General features: G+C 35.6%; 1 protein-coding gene and 2 non-coding genes across 3 annotated transcripts in view; all 3 read left to right on the top strand.

Moving 5' to 3' along the window:
* Positions 1 to 24,490, top strand: part of DDX46 (DEAD-box helicase 46) — a 51,736-nt gene extending 27,246 nt beyond the window's left edge. Inside the window, exons 13-23 of the mRNA XM_043983015.1 lie at positions 1,707 to 1,789; positions 4,581 to 4,745; positions 6,797 to 6,959; positions 10,889 to 11,082; positions 11,834 to 11,971; positions 12,314 to 12,463; positions 15,282 to 15,455; positions 16,357 to 16,575; positions 17,282 to 17,426; positions 21,636 to 21,709; positions 22,621 to 24,490. Of these exons, the coding sequence (XP_043838950.1) occupies positions 1,707 to 1,789; positions 4,581 to 4,745; positions 6,797 to 6,959; positions 10,889 to 11,082; positions 11,834 to 11,971; positions 12,314 to 12,463; positions 15,282 to 15,455; positions 16,357 to 16,575; positions 17,282 to 17,426; positions 21,636 to 21,709; positions 22,621 to 22,668 (1,553 nt within the window). The 3' untranslated portion in view covers positions 22,669 to 24,490. The remainder of the gene's footprint in view (positions 1 to 1,706; positions 1,790 to 4,580; positions 4,746 to 6,796; positions 6,960 to 10,888; positions 11,083 to 11,833; positions 11,972 to 12,313; positions 12,464 to 15,281; positions 15,456 to 16,356; positions 16,576 to 17,281; positions 17,427 to 21,635; positions 21,710 to 22,620) is intronic.
* LOC122744884 lies at positions 7,093 to 7,202 on the top strand. Its single transcript, XR_006355221.1, has one exon. It is a non-coding gene; the product is annotated as a U6 spliceosomal RNA (small nuclear RNA).
* On the top strand, positions 9,067 to 9,173 carry LOC122745175. Its single transcript, XR_006355443.1, has one exon. It is a non-coding gene; the product is annotated as a U6 spliceosomal RNA (small nuclear RNA).
* Positions 24,491 to 25,094: the final 604 nt, after the last annotated feature.

The raw sequence follows: 25,094 nt of genomic DNA, 5'->3' as shown, positions 1-25,094 counted from the left end.
ACTTTTTTTCCTTATGTTTTTTACTTGTTATGGGACTGTACATTTTTTGCTTAAATCAAAGTCTATTCAAGAAAAATTTGTAAATGAATGGATTTTGGAATTCATCTCTTAAAGCTGTAATATCTTGAATTTTTTATTTGACATTTTATTGCAGAATGGGCTCCCAAAAAATTAAATCTAAGACATTACTTATGATCAAGGGATGGTGATAACGTTTTAATTTGAATGCATATAATACCATTTGAGTTTAATTGAAGATTTCTGCTATAATTTAAACACTATGGGTTTTTTTACACTTCTCATATCTAATAATCCTTAACATTAAAATTTCAGCTTAATTTTGTTCTAAATTTATTGTTTTTTATTTTAAAAAAATATCACATTTCTCTTTTTGGTAAATTTGAGGATTTTTTTTCCTTATGGTATTAAGATACTAGTTAAATTAAGATATCGCAGCTTCAAGAAATTCTCTTTTATAAATGTTGCATGTTTTTAGACATTAAATCTTAATGCTTTATTGAAGTATTCCAAATCAAAACTATTACTAAACTGTTGACATTATTTAACTTCTGTGGAAAAAGGCCCTTCAAGATTTATAGAACTGGGCTTCCAAGACTTTAACCATCAAAGGTAGGTAATTTAATGCTGTTCCCAAATTTTGCCAAACTACTTGGGCTTTGAATATAAAATTATGAGATGGGTAGTTTTTAGAAGTCACTTTGTTTTAATGTTGTAAAGAAAGTGCTTTCAAGAGTTTGCATTATAGTATTTAAACAAAGCAAAATAAATTTGACTGCCAGTAGTTATGCTTTTTTTCTTTTAGAATTGTATCAGTTTCTAAATAGCTGAGTATTATGTGAATTCAGGAAATTGATATTAAAAGATATTATATAATCATGCCTGCAAAGTACAGTATATGAAAAAATTCGATTAATGCTGCATTGCTTCAAACACCTTGAATTTGACTTTTTTCCTTTTGAAATCTGTTTTTTTTTTCCTTTAATAGTTCTTGCATTTGTCTTTAAATGCCAGTTGATTTAAAGTTAACTTTCTTAGATGTGCTTATTAATTCTCTTCTTTGTTTTGTTTGTTCAGTTTTCATTCAAAATCTTATTTGAACCAGTGGCAAAATTTAACCAAATTGAATCCTCATACAGAAAAGTGGTTTATATATACAGTAATATGTTTCATATAGGATAATAATCCTTTATGCCTATAAATTGTTTCTGAATATATGGTCATAGGTTATAGACTATTTTGAAGGGAGATTTTCTGAGACTGGATCAGTTAGCACTGGAACTTTGCCTTCCACACATACGCTGTAATCTCTAATATGTTTTTTCCTAGGTGATGCTGTCAGATAATGGCTGATGTGGCTCGATGCTTCATCTCAGTCTTAGTTTTATGATGTGTTTTGGAGAGGGCTGTTTTCTGAGTTTTACAGGTTCTTCAGGCCCTATGATGGTATGCAAGAGAAGAGTTTGAAAAAATAAAGGGCCTCATATACCCATTGCCAGAATATGTTTGCCATTAGATTAAGACTATTAAGATTGAAATCTAATTCACTGTTTTAAAAATATTTACCTATCCCCCTCTGTTTAAATTAGTTAGTTTAGTTCCCATACAGTTTTTTAAAGTCCTTGGTAGTTAAAAGATGACTTGCAACTGATTTTTGGTTTCTGTTTTTATTTTTCTTCTTATTATAGGTAGGGTGACAAACCTTCGAAGAGTAACATATGTAGTTCTTGATGAAGCAGATAGAATGTTTGACATGGGTTTTGAGCCACAGGTAAAAACTTAATTTATTTCTTTAAAAAACATTTTGTCTCTATATCACAGTCAAGTAGGAATCATATTCTTTTGGTTGAGCACTCCTTTATAACAAAACACAATGAAACAAAAACATGTTCCAGTGACTACATTTGATGATGTATATAATATGCTACCCAAGTGATTCCCTCTCTCTCTGCTATGAAGAGGGAGTTCTGCTTTCATTATGTAATTTCTGGAACGCTGATTTACTCAGATTTTCTTTCCTTTAGTGAGTTTTTCATTTATGTCATGATATTCATTGTGTAGAGTGTCCTTTCACTTTGTATCGGTTCATTAAAATCTTTGCATGTTTAACTGAATTCTCATTTCTTATTGAGTAGTACTATTCCATTAAATTAATAAAAAATGCACCAGTAAAAGTTATGTAGGAAAATAACATAAATATATAATGTCAAGAGCCATTTCACAATAGGTGAATATTAAAAATAAATAGTTTTCAAAAGAAGAACCAGAAACTTTCGATGACCATTTAAAATTGAATTTCATAGGATTTTGAACTTTCAGTGACTGAGATTGATAACAATGATGAGATTAATTCTATGAATCACATATGAATACCAGTCTTTATACTTTATAATGATACCATATCCAATATAGGAAAAGAATTGGGGAAAGGTGGCATTATAAATGTTTAGGGATACATTGAATCAGAATAGGCATTTACTTTTTGAATTATGTATATAACAGCTTACAAAAAGTGTGTGTGTGTATAAAATTTATATAGATCTTTCATTAGAAAATAATAAAGGAGGGCAGCTAGGTGGCACAGTGGATAAAGCACCGGCCCTGGATTCAGGCGGACCTGAGTTCAAATCTGGCCTCAGACACTTAACACGTACTAGCTGTGTGACCCTAGGCAAGTCACTTAACTCCAATTGCCTCACCCCCCCCCAATATATATATACTTCCCTTCCTCCCCATTCCTTGAACCTTTCCTTAATAAAGCAAAACTGACCAACAAAATAACCATAACTGATAGCATATACTATATTTTATTCCTATAGTCTCCTACCTCTTTGCTGAGGTCAGGGAAAAGACCATTATATATTCTCTAGCACCAAAATTGGTTGTATTTAATTTGAGTTTAGTTGTCTTTTACTATTATTGTATTCATTGTATATTATCAAAAAACATATTTAAAATAATAATTCTAGCTTTGTTCCTTGAATTAACGAATAAGACATCTATTAAGCACTTATTGTGCTGAGTGCTTTATACAGATAGAAAAGTAAGCTAGATCCTGCTGTCAAGGAGCCATTCTTTCCAATGGGGAAGACAACATATGAAAGGTTTCAAGTGCAAGTCAGATGGAAAAGTCCCATGGTCCTTAGGTGTAGCAGCAAAGCAGACTTTAATACTTTTTCTTTAATGACATATCCACTGACAAAATGATAGTGCAATAGTCTTTAGTAGCAAGAACTTTGTTTTCTGGGTATTCAGTAGCTCTGGCTGTAGCAGCAGCAGGAGCAATTAGTTGCTAGTCTACATCCTCGCATGGGGTGTTTCCCAGGGTGAGGGTTATGGGCACTCGTGTTGTCAGCTCTGCTTTGCCCAAGGCTCTTGTGTTTCTGGTCCTGGGCTGTCCATCAGAATATGAAGGGAAATAATGGTGAAGATGGTGGTATTCTGACTGGCCTGATGCACGCTGCCTCCCAACTCCTTTCTAGGGTGCCTTGCTGATTTAGCTAAGTTAGTTTCCCTGCCCTCTGTGATGGCTGGTTGGCATTTGGGGATGGCTGACCCCTCTCCGTGGGAGTTGCTTCCCCCAGTGATGGAAATAAAGACTGGGCTAGCATGACCAGTGGTCTGACTGGAACTATAAGTATCAGGGGCCCCTGTGCCTATCTGACTGTTGGTGACAGTTGGTTACTTACTATGTGACCATAGGCAATTTATTTAACCTTTCTGTACCACAGTTTTCTGACCTGTGTGAGGGCCAAAATTGGATATATGGAGCATTAATCTCCCCCTTTAACTTTCCCTTTTATATATACCCCCCAGGCCAATAAGAAAAGGAGCCTCTGAGCTTTGGTTCATAAAGGATCAGCTTTTATTGCTTGGGAATTAATTAGACCACAAAGGTGAAACCAATTAGGGAAATAAGGAAGTAGAAATACAGATGAATAGTATTAACTCTAAGCTTAGTCTATGTGATCCCAGAGATTAAGCTAGTTCAAAGGAATATGGGATTTTCCTTTGTAAAACTCACCAAATCCCAAACTGCCCACCAGGCCTAGAACCAGCATGCCCAAGACCGAGCACAAAGCACGTGCTTCTGAACTGCCACCACGAGCTGAGCACTGCCAGAGACTGCTCTAGGCCGAAAGAGCGCAACTTTTTGAACGCCCTGCCCACTGGAAATTGCCTTACCTTCTGGTGAAGTTTTCCTCCCACAAAAGGGGAGGTCTAGTGTTGTTCATCCCCAAAAGGGGAGGTCCTTCAAAAGCTGCTTAGTAGCATGCACAGTGTCAGGGTGGGCCAGGTGTGGCCCCTCCCAAATGACTCAGCTAAAAGTTTCAATATTAATCTTTGCCACACCTGTAAAATGAAGAAAACCTCTAGGACTTCTCATAGAATTACCTTGTGAGTTAAATGAATGTATAAACTTTTGTGTAGATGTTTCCTATAGTTACCATGTGCTTAGAGGATAATTTTACAATGTTGTTAAGATGGAAGATGTGTTATTTTCTCCAAGGAAATTTTGGAGAGATACTAGTCATAACTTTTGTTTGCTATATTTCCAACAGGTCATGCGCATCGTGGATAATGTCCGACCTGATCGGCAAACTGTTATGTTTTCTGCCACTTTCCCTAGAGCAATGGAGGCTTTGGCCCGTCGGATCCTGAGTAAACCGATTGAAGTACAGGTTGGAGGAAGAAGCGTGGTTTGCTCTGATGTTGAACAACAGGTGGTAAGTATAACCCTTTGTGAAATATAAAAGTTCATAGCTAAACTTTCATTACTGAATGTAGCCTTAGAGATAAACAGTAGGATTCATTCTTTTAAGGTATTATTTTAATTAGCCAGGGACTGACCTCCGTACCTGCCATCTACTTAGTTCAGTGGGGTAGGGGTCAGGATGGGGGAGGGAGCAGACATTGTTTCTCACTACTTCCCACTCCCTACCCTAACACCTTCCACTGTGACATAATGAAAGGAGCACCATTTTCAGAATCAAGAGAACCTGAGTTGATTCCTAGTTCCACTATTTACCATCATTTTGTCCTTGGACAAATCCCTCTAAACCAAATTTCCTTATTTATAAAGTGAGAAGTTCAGCAAACCCAACTAACACTTTGACTGCATCTTATATTATATGTTGCATTCCATACCCAGTTGTTCTGTCAACAAAATATGTTGCATTTCTCTAGATCTTTGATATTTTCCGAGGATTATAAAGGCTATTCTTATTTGATTCTTTTAGCAGTGCTGTGGGAAGGTAGATAATGACTTTCTTTCTTTCTTTTTTAGAGAGGCAATTGGGGTTAAGTGACTTGCCCAGGGTCACACAGCTAGTAAGTGTCAAGGGTCTGAGGCCGGATTTGAACTCAGGTACTCCTGAATTCAGGGCCGGTGCTCTATCCGTTGTGCCACCTAGCTGCCCCAATAATGACTTTCAAAAGTTAGACAGGAATCAATGAATTCAGCAACCTTATTAAGCATCTTTGTGCAGGGGTTTATGCTAGTTACTAGTAGTCAGTTTAAAGATAATTTAAACAACAACAAAAAAGATAATTTAAACAGCCTCTTCCTTCAGAGCCCATAGTCTAGTTGGGTAGATAATGTATTATCAAATAGTTAATACAAAGCAGAAGGTGATGAGTACATAAGAGAGGTAAAAAGTAGTATGGAGTATGTGTTGTTTTGGGGGTGGGTGGGTAGGGCAATGAGGGTTAAGTGACTTGTTCAGGGTCACACAGCTAGTAAATGTAAAATGTCTGAGCCCGGATTTGAACTGAGGTACTCCTGAATCCAAGGCTGGTGCTTTATCCACTGAACCACCTAGCTGCCTTTGGAGTATGTGTTTTTTAAAAAAGGGAATGATTTGTTGGATTGCAAAAACCATTCAACCTTGAACATCCAAAAGCTAAAATTATTTCCATTCAGTGAAATTCAATTTAAAAAAATTTAAGTGCCTTCTATAAGCAAAGCCTTCTTCTAGATACTTGGGATGTAAAAACAAAACAAAATAGTTAATGCCTTTACAGAGCTAAAATGTTATTGGAAGAATACAAATGAATAAAATCAATTAACTTCTCTGGGCCTCAGTTGCCTTATCTCTGAAAGATGGGAGGTTGGACTAGAAGCCCTCCTTGGTCCCTCCAGCTCTAAATCTCTCCTGAGAGAAGATGTATATAGACAAATATATCCTTTATAATTTGAGGAGAGAGAATATTAATATCTTGGGTATAAGGGAGGAGAGGTGATACTTTATCTGGGTCAGAATTGAAAACAAAGGGCAGCTAGGTGTTGCAGTGGATAGAGCATCGGCCCTGGAGTCAGGAGAACCTGAGTTCAAATCTGGCCTCAGACACTTGACACTTACTAGTTGTGTGACCCTGGGCAAGTCACTTAACCCCAATTGCCTTCTCCCCCCCCCCCCCGAAAAAAAGAATTGAAAACAAAGATTTTAAGAGACAGACATATATAAAGAGGGCTTGCATATAACTGTCTAATGACTTCATTTTTTTTTTATTACTTTCTTTTCCCTCCCACACCAGGAATGTATTAGGTTATGTGTATCCTGATCTAAAGCCATGTTATGATGTCCAGTTACATAGTGCAATGGGGAAAATGAGGAGATGTTGCCTGAGGCCTATTAGTCTTCTAAAAAAAAATTCAATAACCTTTTTCTTTTTGTCTTATTAGGGGCTTCAATTACGTTTTGTCACAAATAAAATGTGAGTAGTGATCTGTCCAAAGAATATAATAGAATTTATATTAACTTCTTGGTGTTTTTAGATTGTAATTGAAGAAGAAAACAAGTTTCTGAAGTTACTTGAGCTGCTGGGACATTACCAGGAGTCAGGATCTGTTATCATATTTGTAGATAAACAGGAGCATGCTGATGGTCTTTTGAAGGACTTGATGAGAGCATCTTATCCTTGCATGTCTCTTCATGGAGGTAATGTACATGTACAGATTGGTTTGCAGTGAAAATGCCTTGAAATTATTTTCTGTTTCTTAGTTTGTGTGATTGGAGCAGGGTTGAGGCCGAGGATGTTATACATTGCATGCAATAAGAAATGAGATAAATAGTGCTTCCTTCGGCAGCACATATACTAAAATTGGAATGATACAGAGAAGATTGGCATGGCCCCTGTGCAAGGATGACATGCAAATTCATGAAGAAAATAGATAAGTACTTGTCCTGAGGGAAATTTTTAATACTTAATATTGGTGTTCCAAGTCATTTTTCTCTACTTCACTTTTATTTCTTAATTACTGTGTTGGATTCAAATTTACATAAATGATCTAGTGTAAGACAGTTAAAATTATTATCTGCTATATAAGTCTTCTTTAATCAAGGTTAACATCACTGCATAAAATGTCTTCAATTATCAGTTTAATTTTCCTTAAGAGTTTTTTTAGCTATCCTGAGCTTATAGAATTTTATGACAGAGTTTTTGGTTGTTATCCAGGTGTCACAGTGAATGATAGTTAAATTGTGTCTGCCATGATTACATTATTCTGTAGCATCTGTTTTTCTAGATTTCATATTTCTTAACACTCAACTTCAACATAAAGTATAGAGTTTCCAAGAGACTCATGATGGAAAATACTCTCCATCTCCAGAAAAAGAACTTTGGAGTCTGAATGCAGATCAAAGCATACTATTTTATTTCATTTAAAAAAAAATAATAAACATTTTTATTTATAGTTTTGACTTCCAAATTTTATTCCTTCTTCCCTCCCTTCCCTCCTCCCTCTGTGAGGCAGTAAGCAATCAGATACGGGTTATATATGTGCAATTAGATACATTTATTTTAGAAAGAAATCTTTCACTTCCATCAATACAATATTTAAATATATGAAAAGAAACAAAAGACAAGCAAAAACAAGTTGCCCACCTCTTCCCCTTATTCCTCCCACCCCCTTGGCAAAAAAAAATAAATGATTATAAATGATTGTTTATTGTCAAAAAATAGCATGATAGTATGGATAATTTGGACCCTGTATCAGAGACCTTCCAAGCTGACACCATTAATGATTACTCCATGGGTCTATCAATTCATTATTTCCAGCTTTTCCACAAGAATATCATGAGAGATTTTATCAAATAAATGTCTTGCTAAAATTTGGATAATTTATATTTCTGGCATTCCACTGATCAACCAGTTTAACCTATCAAATGTAATGTCAGTCTGTTTGGGCATATTCTTTTTTTTTTTCTTCCAATCTTCTTTTTTTTTGGTGAGGCAGTTGGGGTTAAGTGACTTGCCCAGGGTCACACAGTTAGTAAGTGTCACGTTTCTGAGGCTGGATTTGAACTTGGATTCTCCTGAATCCAGGGCCGGTGCTCTATCCACTGCGCCACCTAGCTGCCCCTTTTTCTTCCAATCTTAATAGTATTTTTTCCCAGTTACATGTAAAGATAGTTTTCAACATTTGTTTGTATAAGATTTTGAGTTTGAAATTTTTCTTTTTACCTCCCCCTCCCTAAGACGGCTAGCAATCTGATACAGATTATATATGTATAGTCACATTAAACATTTCCATATTAGTCATGTTGTGAAAGAAGAATTGGAACAAAAGGGGGAAACCTCAGAAAACAAAAACAAAAGAAGGTAGAAATCGTATGGCTCAATCTGAATTCAGATTTCACATCTTTTTTCTGGATGTGGAGAGCATTTTCCATCATGAGTCCTTTGGATTTATCTTGGATCCTTGTTTTGCTGAGAAGAGCTAAATCTGTCATAGCTGATCATCACACAGTGTTGCTGTTACTGGGTACAATATTCCCCTGGTTCTGCTCACTTCACTCAGCATCAGTCCACTTAAGTCCAGGTTTTTCTGAAATCTGCCTGCTCATCATTTCTTATAGCACAGTAGTATTGCATTACATTCATATATCACAACTTGTTCAGCCATTCCCCATATGATGGGCAGCCTCTCAAATTTCCAATTCTTTAGGTCTGGCCTCTTCTTGAGGAAGTCATGATGGATCTGACTTAAGCTTCCTTTCTTACTGAATATCTGTTCACTAACCACCCCTTTAAAAATACATTCTAGTGCTCGCTTCGGCAGCACATATACTAAAATTGGAACGATACAGAGAAGATTAGCATGGCCCCTGCGCAAGGATGACACGCAAATTCGTGAAGTGTTCCATATTTTTTCATACATTAAAAAAAAAAAAATACATTCTAGAATTTTGCCAGGAATCACAGCCAAGCTTACTGGCCTATCGTTTTTAGGCTCTTGTCTAAAAATTAGAACATTTGCCCCTTCTCTAATCCCATGATGCTTTTCCTGATGACCAGTCTTTCAAAGATCTTTGAAAATGTCTCAGTAATTGCAGTCACCCATTCTTTCATTATCTGGACCATCCTTGGGGACTCCTCCTCTCAGACTGACCAGAGAGCTTTCTGCTGGGCTTTCTTTAACAGGTGCACTCTTCCCTTTTCAAAGCCATGCTCCTGGTTCAGATTTCATGTCTCATGGTCTTTTAAACCATTTAAATGATGTAGGAATCACCAACTATAATAACCTTTTGGTGAGAGTGAAGACCACTGGACTATCATCTGCCTTGCCATTATACCCTTAGGACTTTCCATCGGTATAATAGCTGACCTCTCATGATTTCTCTCTCCAATTGGGTATTGGCTATTATGTTATATCAAGATAATGGAATATTATGACACTATAAGACATGTTCAAAGGGAAAGGCTTAAGGAAATCTGTAGAAACTAATGCAGGGTCCAGTTTATACAATGACTTTAATGTTGCAAAGAAAAACAACTTAGACTTGAAAACTGACTAGTACAGTGACCAAACACTACTCCAAAGTATCAGGCTTCCCACCTTGACAAAGAGTTGATGTTCTAGAGATGTAGCATAAGACATGCTTTTTGGACTTTGCTGATGTATGTCTCTATTTTGTGGGATTATGCTTTCTTGTTATAAGGGAGGATTTGCTTATTTTGGGGAGGGATAAAATGAGTATAGGGAGTGATAGCTAGCAGAAAGAATGAAAGAAAAAGAAAGCATCTATAAAACATTTAAAATGCATAGAAAAGGACAGAAAGAAGTTTAGAGGAAAACATAAGTGGGTTAGTATTAGGAACTAATGGGTAAGTGTAATGTGGGTAATTTAGAGTGAGGAAGACCTGGGTCTGAATCAGCCTTTGAAATTTACTAGTTTTGTGATCCTGGTTATATCATCTCCATTTCCTCATGTATAAAATGAAGAGGTTAGACTGAGGTCCTTTCTAGCTCTAAATCCACATTGTATTTAATGAGATTTGCGGTTTCATATACATATACATACATACATTTATATATAAAAACTCTGTTCCTTCTGTATGGAAATATGTATTTGGTGTTTGTCAAGTTCAGAATAACAAATTAAAATAAAAAAAAAAAAAGATATGTACAGGGCAGCTAGGTGGTGCAGTGGATGGAGCACCGGCCCTGGAGTCAGGAGTACCTGAGTTCAAATCCGGTCTCAGACACTTAACACTTACTGGCTGTGTGACCCTGGGCAAGTCACTTAACCCCAATTGCCTCACTAAAAAAAAAAAAAAGATATGTACTCTTTTTATTGACTTTTCTTACATAGTTTTAAATTGTCAGGTTTTTTTAATAGTCTTTTCAGAAAAGAAGCTAAAGATAAAGACTGATTTTGAAGAAGACAGAGAGTATTACTCAATACTTAATTTCACAGTCTTCTATTTCCTGTATATATTTCGTGAATTGGGAGAGTGGCCAGTGTAAATTGAATTTGTCTCATTCTTTACTTCTAACCATGATTCATTATTATCCTGTTAGTATCCAATGAAATGCAATACTTGATCTTATATGGTTTCACATTTTTGTGTGGTTTGTTTGCAGGCATTGATCAATATGACAGAGATAGCATCATTAACGACTTTAAGAATGGGACATGTAAACTTCTGGTGGCCACTTCTGTTGCTGCACGAGGACTTGATGTGAAACATCTAATCCTCGTAGTGAATTATAGCTGCCCTAACCATTATGAGGATTATGTCCACAGAGCAGGCAGAACTGGAAGAGCAGGCAACAAAGTAAAAGAAGTTGCATTATTTTGCCATTTTCTATACAATATCTTTTTTGCATTTAAAAAATCATTGAAATAGTAATGAGCAAAGGAGCTCAGACCATTTTTGAAAAAGTCTATGTAGGACTTATATGATAATAATTAGGATTAATGAAGAATGTTTATATGTACACAAAAGTGTGAAAGCTTTTGCTGATCTAGTTAAGCTCATTTGAAACACTTAGTCTTTACTACTACTCAAATTTAGTGTTTGAATTGAATAGAATTTGAGTGATGATATTCAGTTGATGCTCTAAACAGTGCTCACTATTTTAATATAAATGATGATATTTAAAGGATCAATTCAGTAGCTTTAAAAGTATTACAATGCAGTATAATCAATACTTGTTTTTATTTTGAGCTGATGTTTTACTTAGCATTCATATCTTAATTGATATGAAGGTTGTTTGGCACTTTGAATGGGAGTTTCTTTTTTCTCTACAACAGTGAGAGTTTCATGAAGACCTCTCTTTTGTTAAATATTGACTTTAGACCTTGAAAATTAAGGATCTTAGAGTTTTTAAAATAATTGCAGTCCAGTCTGCTGTTAATTTAAATTTTATTCTAGTGTCAAATTTAGAAAGTTTCTCTTAAATAATCTTTTTAAAGATTTTGACTGTTTTAGTAGAAATCATAATTGTGGGAATGGCTTTATTTGTAACCTTATTGTTATCTCAGTTTTGTATTTCCATAATGTTTTGTTTTTCTTAATTTACTAGGGATATGCCTATACTTTTATCACAGAAGACCAAGCAAGGTATGCAGGTGATATAATTAAAGCTCTGGAGTTGTCGGGGACTGCAGTCCCTCCTGATCTAGAAAAACTTTGGAGTGATTTTAAAGATCAACAGAAAGCTGTAAGTAAACTTCCCTCCACTCCACCCCCACCCTCCCTCAGGTTAATTTTGCCCAAATTGTTAATGTATTTTAATATTTTTCTCTTTTATTATTTACAAGTCCATCTACATTCCAGTTGTATAATTTTTTTCATAAGAGAATAATTCCAATTTGGGAGAAATTAATCTGAAAATGTTAACAAAATTTTTTCTTGAGGTTATTGAAATGATCAGTCTCCATATTAATCTGTCTTTATATGTCAAAATATTACATTAGCACAGTGAGAAGTAGTTCAATTAGCACACATTTAAAAGATTGTCATAGAATGATGTACATCCTTTTTTTTTCCTTCTTTCTGGTAGGAAGGGAAGATAATCAAAAAAAGTAGTGGCTTTTCTGGTAAAGGATTCAAATTTGATGAAACAGAACAAGCTTTGGCCAATGAGAGGAAGAAGTTACAAAAAGCAGCACTTGGTCTACAGGATTCAGATGATGAAGATACTGCAGTTGATGTGAGTATTTTCATCCTAAACCTCATTTCCATTAGAAGGTGCTTTACAAAATGATGTTTCTTTACATTATCCAATATTTAATTGGAGAAATACAATAATTAAATGTAGGCATAAATCTTAAGGCTTATTATTGTCTTGCCCCATTCTTTTCAGAGTTACCGAAACCTAAACAGTGAGCCACAGAGGTTTGACTATTGCATGAAAGCCAGAGCTATTGGGGTTTTAAGGTAGAGTCAACAAACAACAATCAGGGATGTGGTCTCTTCTGTGGTATTATTGATGTCTTTAATTAGTTAAGGCAGCTTTTCATCAAATCCCACATACTTGACATTATGATATCTAATAATTTTATTGTGAAAGGCAGTATTTTGGATGTAGTTATAAAAAGATATAGTTGTTCACTTCAGTCTTATCACTTAGGAACATTTGTATTTTATTCTTATATTATCTTGAAAGGATCTGATCCCTAGTAGCAGCTCTACTCTGTGTCTGAAGCTAAAGACCCATCTTGTGGTCACTCAGGCCTATGTTCTATTACTTATGAACACACGAACAGGATAAGAAAGGGTCACAAATAGGGTAAGATACATAATGGGGAGATAGGAAACAGGAGTGGGGGGGGCAGTTAGGGTTAAGTGACTTTTTCAGGGTCACATAACTAATAAATGTCAAGTCTCTGAGGCCAGATTTGAACTCAGGTCTTCCTGAATCCAGGACCAGTACTTTATCTACTGTGCCACCTAGCTGCCCTGAAACAATTTATTTATATAGCACCTACTATGTACTAGGCACTGTGCTAAACACTTACAAATATTATCTCATTTGATCTTCATAATAAGCCTGGAGGTAACCCCATTTTACAGATGAGGAGACTGAGGTAAACAGGGGTCAAGTGAGTTGCCCAGGGTCACACAACTAGTTAAGTATCTTTGGCTGGATTTGAACTCAGATCTTGCTCATTCCAAGCCCAGAACTACCTACAACATTATCAGCTCTTGTGGCCTTCTGTGTCTTATTCCTCTCCCTTCCCCCCCCCCCCCCCCAATCCCTCACCCACCATAGCCATAAGAATTAATCCTGGATAGGCATACCTGTCTGCTTCTTTTACTCTTTCCAGTAGATCTTTTGAGATCATTTTTTGGTTTTGGAGGGTAAAAAAGAGGATTCATTCTTTTTATCTATCTATCTGTCTATCTATCTATTTATTTTATTAATTCTTTAAGTATTATTTGGACTAGATGTTTTTGAGACACCTCCCAAATCTGAGATTCCCTAGGGCGGTTTGATTTATTAGTTTTTGTCCCCCAAACTAAGTGTCAGCTGTCTGACCCCACCTCTTGCACAGCCCACGGGGCTTTCTGGTTCAGCTGAAGCAGAGGGGGAGGGGCACCAGCACCTCCCACACAGAAGAGACCCTGAGGGCCTAAGGCTTTCTAATTTCAGCCTAAAGGTAGGGTCCCCAAATCAAAATAAATTTCCACATCATTAAAAGAAAAAAGTTATTTTATAAAAATAAATCACAATAGCCTTGAAATAATTTCCTGTCCTTTTTTGAGTAAAGAAATGTTTCAGGCAAGCAGATGGTGCTATAATAATAGCATCTACTTCCCAGGGTGGTTATGAAGATCAAAATATTTATACAGGTCTTTGCAGACCTTAACGAGCTATATAAATCCTAGCTGTTATGATTATTATTCATTGTTAATTATATTCAAAATAAAATATAATGATATGTCTTTTATATGTGGAATATAATGATATGTCTTTTATGTGGAAAAGCATTTTGGTTCAAGAAACTTAATTACATTTCACTATCTTCTTGGGAATCCGGGACCCCAAGAGTTTGAGGACTTTATTTGGGAGTAGATCTGAAACTCTTATAGCATCTCTCTAAATGGATCATCTAAAGTAGTCAGATCTCCTGCCCTTTAACATACTAAAGGGGATTGATTGTTTAAAACGTTAAATGAAAGTAAATAGTCTAGCTCATAAATACTTTGATATGAGGTTCATTGCTAGGCTTGAGTAATGTATAAACAAACAACATAAAGTAACATAAAGATAACTGAGATCTTTTTTGGAAAAAAATAATACAGTTTAAATCTCTTCCCTCTTGTTTGAAAAAAAAAATACTTGTAAATCAGGGATTCTTGGTTTTTTTGGTTTTTTGCAGGCAATGGGGGTTAAGTGACTTGCCCAGGGTCACACAGCTAGTAAGTGTCAAGTGTCTGAGGCCGGATTTGAACTCAGGTACTCCTGAATCCAGGGCCTGTGCTTTAACCACTGCGCCATCTAGCTGCCCCTAAATCAGGGATTCTTTGAAGTCCACAGATACCTTCACCCTACAAGGAAAACAAGAGTTTCATATTTATTTTCTCTAGCCTCTAACTGAAATTTAGCATTTCCTTCGATTTTGAATTTAAAAAAACACCTTAATCCGAGGAGTCTATAGAGAAAAAAAGGTTAAGAACTCTTGGTATTAAAAATGCAAAAAGGATAGAAGAAAGAGAGTAAAGGATTTCATGTGTAATTAATTACTGGTTATGAAATTAATAAAGGAACAAAACTAGAAGCAAAAAATGTATACTCTAGAATTTTTTGTTAGCTCTGTGACTATAGGCAATTTACTTAACTTCTCTCAGCCTCTATTTCCTAACCCCCCCCCCCAAAATGGGGATAATTATGCTAGTAGTACTTACTTCACTGGGGTATTGAGACTCAAATGAAATTATGTATGTAATTGAAAACCTTAAAGCCCCACATAAATCTGAGTTATTAGATGAAGTGATTTCTTAACTTTGCTTTCTTTCTGGTCTAGATTGATGAACAGATTGAAAGCATGTTCAATTCAAAGAAGAGAGTTAAAGACATGGCAGCTCCTGGAACGTCTAGTGTCCCTGCTCCAACTGCTGGAAATGCAGAAAAACTGGAAATTGCAAAGAGATTGGCTCTGAGAATCAATGCCCAGAAGAATTTGGGAGCCGAGGCTCAGGTATTAAGTGGTTTGTTCAGTGCCTCAGCTCCTTACTTTCTAAACCATTTAAAAAATGCTGAATTGTGTAGCTATATTTTGATACTAAATTATTGCTTATTATTACTTAAATGATTACTATTACTTAATTTATAGAAAATTTGACCTTTTTTTAATATAGTTACTTATATGCTGATACCTATTCTGGAATGCCTAACCTATCATATCTATAATTTATTATGGCTTTTATAAGGAATATAATGATTGATAACACCAATATCACAGAAATGTTTCTGAATAACATTGCATATAGCATGTTTTTCATGGGTGGCTTTATAATAATGTTTAATAGTCTTTGTTATGTTAATAATTTTTTAATCAAGTATGTGAACTTTAGTAGCATTCCCAAAGAATGGTTTGTTAGTTTCTCCAATATTCTGAAGACTTCAGGTAAGTCAAGTAAGTTATTGTAAAATTATTGTTGGATGGGTTGGTTTTCCAGGGGGTTGTGGTAGCACAAATATTCTAATTTAAATGAACTTTTGGGCACTAATAGAATCTTACTCTATGTGTAAGTAATTTAGGAAAGGTCAGGGCAAATGATCTAATGTGACAGGTAAGGAAGTGAACAGCGCTTGTGTGTCAGTAGCATTTTTATTAGAAGCCTCAATGGCATTTTGATTTTTAATCTCTCCAAGGTAGAGGAGGTACATTGAAATGAAATGTGTGTTTCTGTATAGTTGTCAGATCTATAGCATTGGCACTTGTACTTATGATGAGGACGTAGTTTGGTAGGGGAAGAAGCATTTGGGGCTTTGAACAAGTTCATTGGGTCATCAAACAAGAATTTCTGGTGGGGTCAGTCCGCGGTCCAATTTCAACATTAGTCCGTGATTTGATTGTAGCCCTTCTTTAATTACAGGATGTAATGCAACAGGCTACCAATGCAATCCTAAGAGGGGGCACTATTCTGGCCCCTACTGTATCTGCAAAAACCATTGCAGAACAACTTGCTGAAAAGATCAATGCCAAGCTCAATTATGTGCCTATAGAGAAACAAGAGGAAGAGAGGCAGGATGGTGGACAAAATGAATCTTTTAAGAGATATGAGGAAGAATTAGAGATCAATGACTTCCCACAGGTAAGCAACAGATTTCTTTTATCCCATTTTAATGGATATCATGGATCTCTTTCACCAGAATCTTGCCAGGCCCAGTTACCATGATTTGTCTAACGAAAAAGTGTTCTCATCTCATTATTTCTACCACCTTTTCACTGCCCAATAGTGACAGTAGTAAAAACCATTGAATCTAGCAATTGAGTCTAGTGATTGAAATCAGTGTCAGTTGAAGAATGTTTCAGGTGGCTCAGTGTATTTATCCCTCTTATGTTTGTTCATAAGAAAAAACACCCTTACTTGATAAAATACATATTTTCAAAACTAATTCACTTTTTTTGTTTGTTTTTGTGGGTCAGTGAGGGTTAAGTGACTTGCCCAGGGTCACATAGCATAGCTAGTAAGTGTCACTTGTCTGAGGTCGGATTTGAACTCAGGTCCTCCTGAATCCAGGGCCAGTGCTTTATCCATGGGCACCACTTAGCTGCCCCACTAATTCACTTTCTGATAAGATCCAAAAAAATTAGAAAGTGAGAATAATGTAAATGTTATTAGGAACATACTTTATATGTGTAGATTATAGTACATATGAACATAAACTAATTATGATTCTATTATGTTATAAGGTGCTATAATAAATTGTTCTTTTATATTATTTAATACATCGTTTATCCTATCCCTGATCTTTTTTCTACTATAAAATAGCCTTTTCTCTCTTTTTCTTTCATAGACTGCAAGGTGGAAAGTTACCTCTAAGGAAGCTCTGCAGAGGATCAGTGAATATTCTGAAGCTGCTATTACAATTAGAGGAACATATTTCCCTCCTGGCAAAGAACCCAAGGAAGGAGAGCGAAAAATTTACCTGGCAATTGAAAGTATGTACTTCAGAAATTATTAGACTGCCCGAGTTTGATCATTCTTAAATACAAATTGCTGGTAGCAGACAGAAACTATAATAAAGTTGAAGCCAAGGAACTGAAGATTCGGGAATTGTGGGGTTCTTTTTTCCATATGCTCCAAGAAACCTTTTTCTCCCTCATCTGCAAATGGGAAACTTATGTATGTTTGAATGATTTAAACCTTTTGTTTAAAAGCAGTCATAAGTAACAAAGAGTAGGATCTGTGTTTTAAGACCCTTACTTCCAATACTGGCAGATTACCGCCATGAAAATAGATCAGTATTTGTGTCTCCATTTGAGAAAAAGGCTATAGAGCTGGACGACTAAATCGTTCAAGTGGGATGGCCAGTTTTGTCTAAAGCTGTAGAGCCTAATGCATTTGGAATGGAAGTTTTCTTGTTAGTATTCTAATGATCTGTCATATTAGGGAGGAAAAAACCTCTAAAAATGAAAGTATGAATTTTTTTCTAAAAATGTAAAAATTCCTTTTTCTATATTGAATTGTATTTTCAGGAATTTCTTTTAGAAGGATTATACCCATGACCTCTATTTAATCATTTTAATAAAAACTTAATTTTTTTCATAGAAGCAACAACTCTTGCTGCATCAATAGCCATTTGAAGAGGCTTTTATGATGTAGGCTAAGCCAAAAGGTCATCTTCATTGAATATGACTTGTGCTAGCTACACATAGAGAATTGTGGCTAATCTAGTGTTACCTTAGTACAGTGAAATTGAAATATGGACACAACAGAACAAATTTTTTTGAGTCATATATGTTCTGTATCTGGGACTGAGGCAGTTTTTTGTCTGCAAAGAAAGTAAGGAGCAAAAAACCCCCAAACCCCAACATTATGTAGACCTAAATAAAGCTACTAACTGGTTCCAGTAATCATTATGGGTCCTCAAAAAGTATGCTTCTTTTTTTCTTTTCTTTTTTTTTTTTTTAATTTTTTGCAGGGCAATGGGGGTTAAGTGACTTGCCCAGGGTCACACAGCTAGTAAGTGTTAAGTGTCTGAGGCCGGATTTGAACTCAGGTACTCCTGAATCCAGGGCCGGTGCTTTAACCACTGCGCCATCTAGCTGCCCCAAGTATGCTTCTTTATGTGGAGTGGGCTGATGCTTCATTTGAACTGAAATGGCTTTTTTAGCTTCCTTTTTCTTCTTTTTATTTTCCTTTACACACTTTGAGTACTTAATATGTTCAGTACACACATTGATTCTCTTGCCCAAAATCTTGCTCTTGTTCATTTGCAACAATGCTTATGGCATGCTTAGTAACATTATTGAACATTCTAGTTTTGCCATGGTAACATTTATCTAACATTAACTGCTGAACTTGTCCATACCTTTAATATCTCCAGTATTTACCCTTGTAGAGTCATATATATGTAGTGTGAGGGCCAAAATTAGATATACTGAGCATTATTTGGGTGACTCGCCTTAATATTGGGGTCCCAGAAATATGAGGGACCTTTTTTAGGTTTAATCTCTCTTCTGAACTATTCTTTTTAGATATTTCTCCCAGGCCAATAAGAAAGGAGCCTCTAAGTTTTATTTAGTTCACAAAAGGATCAGATTTTATTACTTGGGAATTGATTAAACAACAAAGGTGAAACTAATAAAAATCAAAGATAAGGAAATGGGAAAATAGAAATACAGATAGATCTCTTAACTCTAAATTTAGCCTAAGCTTGTTCAAAGGAATTTAGAGTTTTCCGTTAGTAACTCACCCAAGCCTGAACAGCCCGCCAGACCAAGAACCAGCACGCTGTCACCCCGACCTCAGTCAACCACCAGAGAGAGCGTGTCCAGTGTCCTGGAAGTCCTCGCCTCCCTTCAGGTTGTAATCTCAGGGTAGGCCAGGTGTGGCCCCTCCCAAATGATTCAGCTAAAACTTGCGATATTAATCTTTACCACAAATAATTTTTCCACACATCCCCCTCTTTGTTTCTTTGGAAAACCCTATGGGTTTGCTCAATGAAACAGCAAAAAATAACAGAATATAATATCTTATGCTAACTAACAATATATTAATATCAATATAGAAAAGGGAGAGAGAAAAGTTTTGTCCAGAGGGGCGGTCCCTCATGAACATGATGCTTTGACGTTGGTCTTGCAGAGGGAGGGCCTCTGCAGAGAGTACATGTTACAGATGGTGTATATTATAACAGAAGGAGAAAAACAACAACAACAAAACAAAACTATTCATATAAAGTCTCTGAGCTCTTTCTTCTTGGAGCAATCGTCAGGAGCAAACTGGACTCTGGTCTGGTCTCTGGTCTGGAAAGCTGGATCCACTCCCACCCTGAGATTACGTATGCTACTGAGGTCAAAAGGAGAACTCTCCATGAGCAGTTTTTGAAGGGTCTCCCCTTTTTGGGGGGAGGAAAGATTGAACTAAAGCTTAGACGCTTCTTTCTTTTTTTGTTTTGTTTTTGTTTTGTGAGGCAATTGGGGTAAAGTGACTTGCCTAGGGTCACACAGCTAGTAAGTATAAAGTGTGTGAGGCTGGATTTGAACTCAGGTCCTCCTGAATTCAGGGCCGGTGCTCTATCCACTGTGCCACCTAGCTGCCCCGAGGCTCCTTTCTTATTGGCCTGGGAGATTAAACCTAAAAAAGGTCCCTCATATTTCCGGGACCCCAGTAATAAGGCGAGTCACCCAAATAACGCTCAGTATATCTAATTTTGGCCCTCACAGTAGGCAAGGCAGATGGGTGGCACAGTAGATAGAGCACCAGGGCTGAGTTAGGAAGACTTGAGTTCAGATCCAACCTTAGACACTTCATAGCTGTGTGACCCTGAGCAAGCTGTTTTCTATCTGCCTCAGTTTTCTCAACTGTAAAAATGGAGAATAAATGGCTTCTACCTTAATAGGCTTGTTGCAAAGCTAAAATGAGATCTTTTTTAAGCTGATAGCACAGTGTCCCAGTACATAGTAAGTACTTAATAAGAGCATGTTCCCTTCTTCCCTCCCCCAAGGAACCACACCATGTTTGCAAAAGGGCCTGGGTAACATAAACTCTCTCTACCTCTTTCCTTTTGTGTGTGTTATTTTGGCAAGACACTGAAAACCTGTGATTACCTTTCAAAGTTTCTGTCCATTTTTTCTACAATAGGATTTTACTTAATCTTGCAAGACAAGTTATTCTTGGTTGTAAATCTTTATTGCTTTTTAGAATATGGTAGTCAGGGGTTTTTTTCTTTATTGTAGTTGTACCATAGTTTTATGTGATCTTGAAGGAAGTTTTTTGATACTTAACTCTTTCTTTCTGGTCAGTTTTTTAAAACTTAAATAGTAGATACATTATGTTTCTTTCAATCTCTTGCTTTGTTCAAATATTTCTTGTTGTCTCATGGAGCATTACCCCTTGTTGAAACTTACTTCTATCAAAGGTACTTTAATTCTTCCAGTCTTCCAGGTTCATAACCTTATTGTTAGTTTCAAGTCCTTACTCAGATTTCTGATCTATCTCATAGGCTTCAGGTCTATTTATTGGGTTTTGGGCTGGTTTTTCTTGCTACAGAGAAATTATACATCAACACCTGGAAATGACATAATCTAGAAAGTTCAGGTCAGTGAGTACTTGAATGACACACAGATAAATATTAAACTGTTGAAAGACTGCTAATATGGAGCAGCTAGGTAGCACAGTGGATAAAGCACCAGCCCGGGATTTAGGAGGACCTGAGTTCAAATTCAGCCTCAGACACTTGACACTTACTAGCTGTGTGACACCGGGCAAGTCACTTAACCCTCATTGCCCTGCAAAAAAAAAGAAAAAAAGAAAGACTGCTTATATTTTACTTGTACCTAGTCACTGTCACTGAGTGGGATTTTATTGTTTTGATGAAATGTCAGTGGGAAAAAATGAAAAAAATTACCTTACAGAAATCTTTCCAACTGTAGATTGTTCCTTTTGTCCTGCACTGTCATCCTTTGTTGCTTTCCTCATTCTCCTTTCATTTAATAAAGTACTAAGAAACCTTAATTTGTCACAAAATATGACCCCAGCAATAATATTTTAAAGCCTATAATTTAAAACTTTTATGGATGACCCTTCAGTAGGCAGCAATTGAAAGCTTTCCTTGGCATTTATGTGGAGTGCCTGAAATTGACCTGCAGTGTGTGTCTGTAAACATCATGTGATTCTAATAATATGCTTGCCATTCACCCTCCTAGGTGCCAATGAACTGGCGGTGCAGAAGGCAAAGGCAGAAATTACTAGGCTTATAAAAGAAGAATTAATCAGACTGGTAAGTAAAAATCTTTTCAGGGGTTTTTATTAAACTGATTTAGAAAAAGCAGTGCTTTTGGAGGCATCATATCCCTAGCTAGAACTTGTGAATATTTACCTAGAAAATTAATAATATGATTGACATCTTTTTGAAAAATTGTTTTTTGCCTTTTTATGTATTATTGGATTGCAGCACTCTTGTGAGGCAGAAAAAAGTGCTATTAATTTGCTTGGTAGTGAACTATTTCTAAACAAAGTTAATGGAAGAAATTATACAAAATGCCACAGAAGGAAATAACCTTAAAATAAGATCTCGAGCTAGTATTCCACCAGCATCTTGCATTAAAAAAACATTCTTTTCTTAAGTGAATGAAGAAGTAATGTGGCATAATGAGTAGCCAGAGCTCTTGGCAGATCTTGCATCTAACACATACTAACAGTGTTAGTCCCTTAATTACTTAGTGTTTTAGGCACCTCTGTAAGACTTTAAGTTTCAGAGAAGGTGCTGACCTGCATTGTTAGAGGAAGTTTTTACATCTGGAAGTTCTCTATACCAATGAAAAATTAGAGACCCAGATCTTATCCTTATCCTATCTTAAATGTATATCAACATATATATATATAATGTTAATTATATATGTAGAAACCTCTGGTGAATAAGTAGTTGAGTGACATACAGGTAAATGATAGGCTCTTGGAAGATTGCTAATGTTTAACTTGTACCCAGTAAAGTTAATATTTTCTCCATTTCATAGTTAAATTATTTAGATAAAATATCAAGTGGAAAAAGATACAAAAATTAATTTAGTCTAATTGAGTGGAAGTTTATTATTTTTTCAAAGTTTTGCTATTGAATTTATATAGAGGGTGGCGTTCTGTTTGGGGGTGGGGTTTTGCTCTTTCTGACCTTGACAATTCTTTTAATTACAGCAAAATTCATATCAACCAACAAATAAAGGAAGATATAAAGTTCTATAAACATCTGGAGAAAACCTCTTTACCAGTTGCTGGTGTGTGAAACTTTGTGGCTTCTGTTGTCTTTGGAGTTTACAGTATATTGTAAATTAAGATTTTTTAAAACTTTGTCTTGATTTTTTTATACAAGAAAAACCAGTATTTGCTTAAAAAACAAAACATGACCTTTTTCCACTCCCCTAAGATGATCGGACTTAAAACAAACTTGTTTGCAGAGTTTACTTATAAGTATGGAAATATGGATTAAATAGACTTTAATCCTGATAGACTCCAACTTAATACATATGGAAAGATTTGGACATTTCATTGGAAATTGGTAAAATACACTTTTAGCTTTGGGAGGTTTTTTGGTTTGTTTTTGGTTTTTTGGAGCAATTCACATTACTGACTTACAATGAAATGTTGATTTATTTCCTAAATAAAGGGTAACATTCTCTTTCTTGGCTTGTTTTTGCCTTTCTTGGCATAAATCTGATTGGCATACATCAAAGCATATGAACTAGAAATGAGGTTGTTATCCTCAAATATTTAGAATATGGGCTCAGAGTCTCTGTCTTAACTTTTATCATAGTAAATGGATAACTTTGTGTTCTTTGTACAAATGAAAAATATGTGTAGCAGTCATTTTTTTCTCTATGTGTGAAAGGATTTTAACATTTGATTTTAGATTTCCCTTTAATCTCTGAATTATATTTTTTAATCCCTACAGACAATTGATTTTTATAACCAAGTCTCTAAAGAGTCAGATTTTTTCCAACTCTTTTACAGTTTGACTATATATTTAAATTTGATATATACAAATGCCCCCAGTACTAGATTGCCCTTATTAGAATGTATACTGTTTTTCTTTAAAATTATGGAACACAATTATGACCTAGCATTCATCTTAAAGTTTGGCCTCTCTTCAGGAAAACAAACTGCTTATTTCTTGGGATAGTTATAAATGTATTTGTTTTTTAGCCCTCAGATGACATAAATTCCTGGATCTGGAGCTTCCATGCTGTTCTTCTGATTTAGGCTGTGAAATTTTGATCACCCAGGGGCCTATCTGTACTTAGTACAAGTCTTTCAAATTAAGACACTGAATGGAGAGAAATTTTCAGGAGTTGAATGCTTTGGTAGAAGATTTTTATTAATTAAGAGACAAGAAATCCTCTTTACTTGAGTGAAAGACAGTTTAAAAATAAGACATTGTAAATAGTATCACAAACTCAGTTTCTTAACAGTATGTTAAATAGCTTTAAGTGTCAGAGGATGTCAAACCATTACTACTTCAGGGTAGCATTTTTATCTGAGAAGTTGTCACCTATAAATTAATATGTTTCTGATTCTACCTTGTCCATTGTTTTTCTGGTGGCAGATTAAAGAACCACATACTATGTGTACCACAATAGACAAGCAAAACAGATAATTTCAAACTTCAGCCATCTTTTAGATCTCCTTCTCTTAAGATTATTTATTTACTTATTTTCTTCAGCCTGTGATGGTTTATGCTTCCTTTTGATAGTGTATTTCCATCCTACACACATGACAATTGGTGCTGCCTTCAGCCAGCATCAGTCACGTTGGGGTTGAGACTTTTTAAAAAAAAATCAAAAGAACTCTGTTTTATGTTTGTCCTTCTAGTTATCAAGAGAAGCCATGCTAGAAATATTATTTTGTTCAGAAAGCAAACTGTGTTAGTCCATTGTTCCTAGTGTCACAGTGTCACAGCTGGATTTTTAAGATTTGGATGATGTACAGACTTTAACTTTTTTTTATGCAATATATCAATATTTGTTCCTATGTTTTCTAAATTCCTCCAAAAATAAAATAATAAAATAAGTGTGCATTTTTCTTTAAATCATCTTGGTTCATTAGTTTTCCATCATATTTTGCTTTTATAATTTTTATTCTTTTAGACAGATGAAAAAAGTAATAATGTATTTTGAAAAAACATTCTAACAAAATGTCACCTGAAGCCCAATATGTCTCTTTATCTTTATGGGTATCTTGGGCCTCTTGGAATTTAACCAAGCAGTGCAAAAACCCACTTTTATAAGTGAAAAATGAAAGAAACACACTGTAAAAGGACAGGGGGTGAAGTAGGTTTAGTATATTTCTAGCTTAATATGAGACAGAAGTATGTGGGAGCCAAAAAATAAGCTAATATGATTGTAGGCTAGTCATACTGTTCAAGACTAGGACTCTTCTGTCCCCTGGTTAGATCACATCTGAGAATTCTGTTCCATTTAAGAAGGACTTGGATAAATGGAAAAGCCTCAAGAAGAGAATTGCCAGGTTGGTCAAGGGTCTTGAGTTCATAACATATAGGGACTAGTTGAGAAACTGAGTATAATCAGCTGGGGTGGACTGGGAAAGGGGACAAGATCTTTGTTTTTGAGTATTTGGAGGGTTTTTAAGTAGAGGAGAAGTAAGACTGCTTGGCC

This window comes from Dromiciops gliroides, chromosome 2 (genome assembly GCF_019393635.1).
Source record: "Dromiciops gliroides isolate mDroGli1 chromosome 2, mDroGli1.pri, whole genome shotgun sequence".
NCBI classification, from domain to species: domain Eukaryota; kingdom Metazoa; phylum Chordata; class Mammalia; order Microbiotheria; family Microbiotheriidae; genus Dromiciops; species Dromiciops gliroides.
The sequence above is the reverse complement of the archived record's forward strand: the minus strand, read 5'-3'. Positions and strand labels throughout refer to the sequence as shown.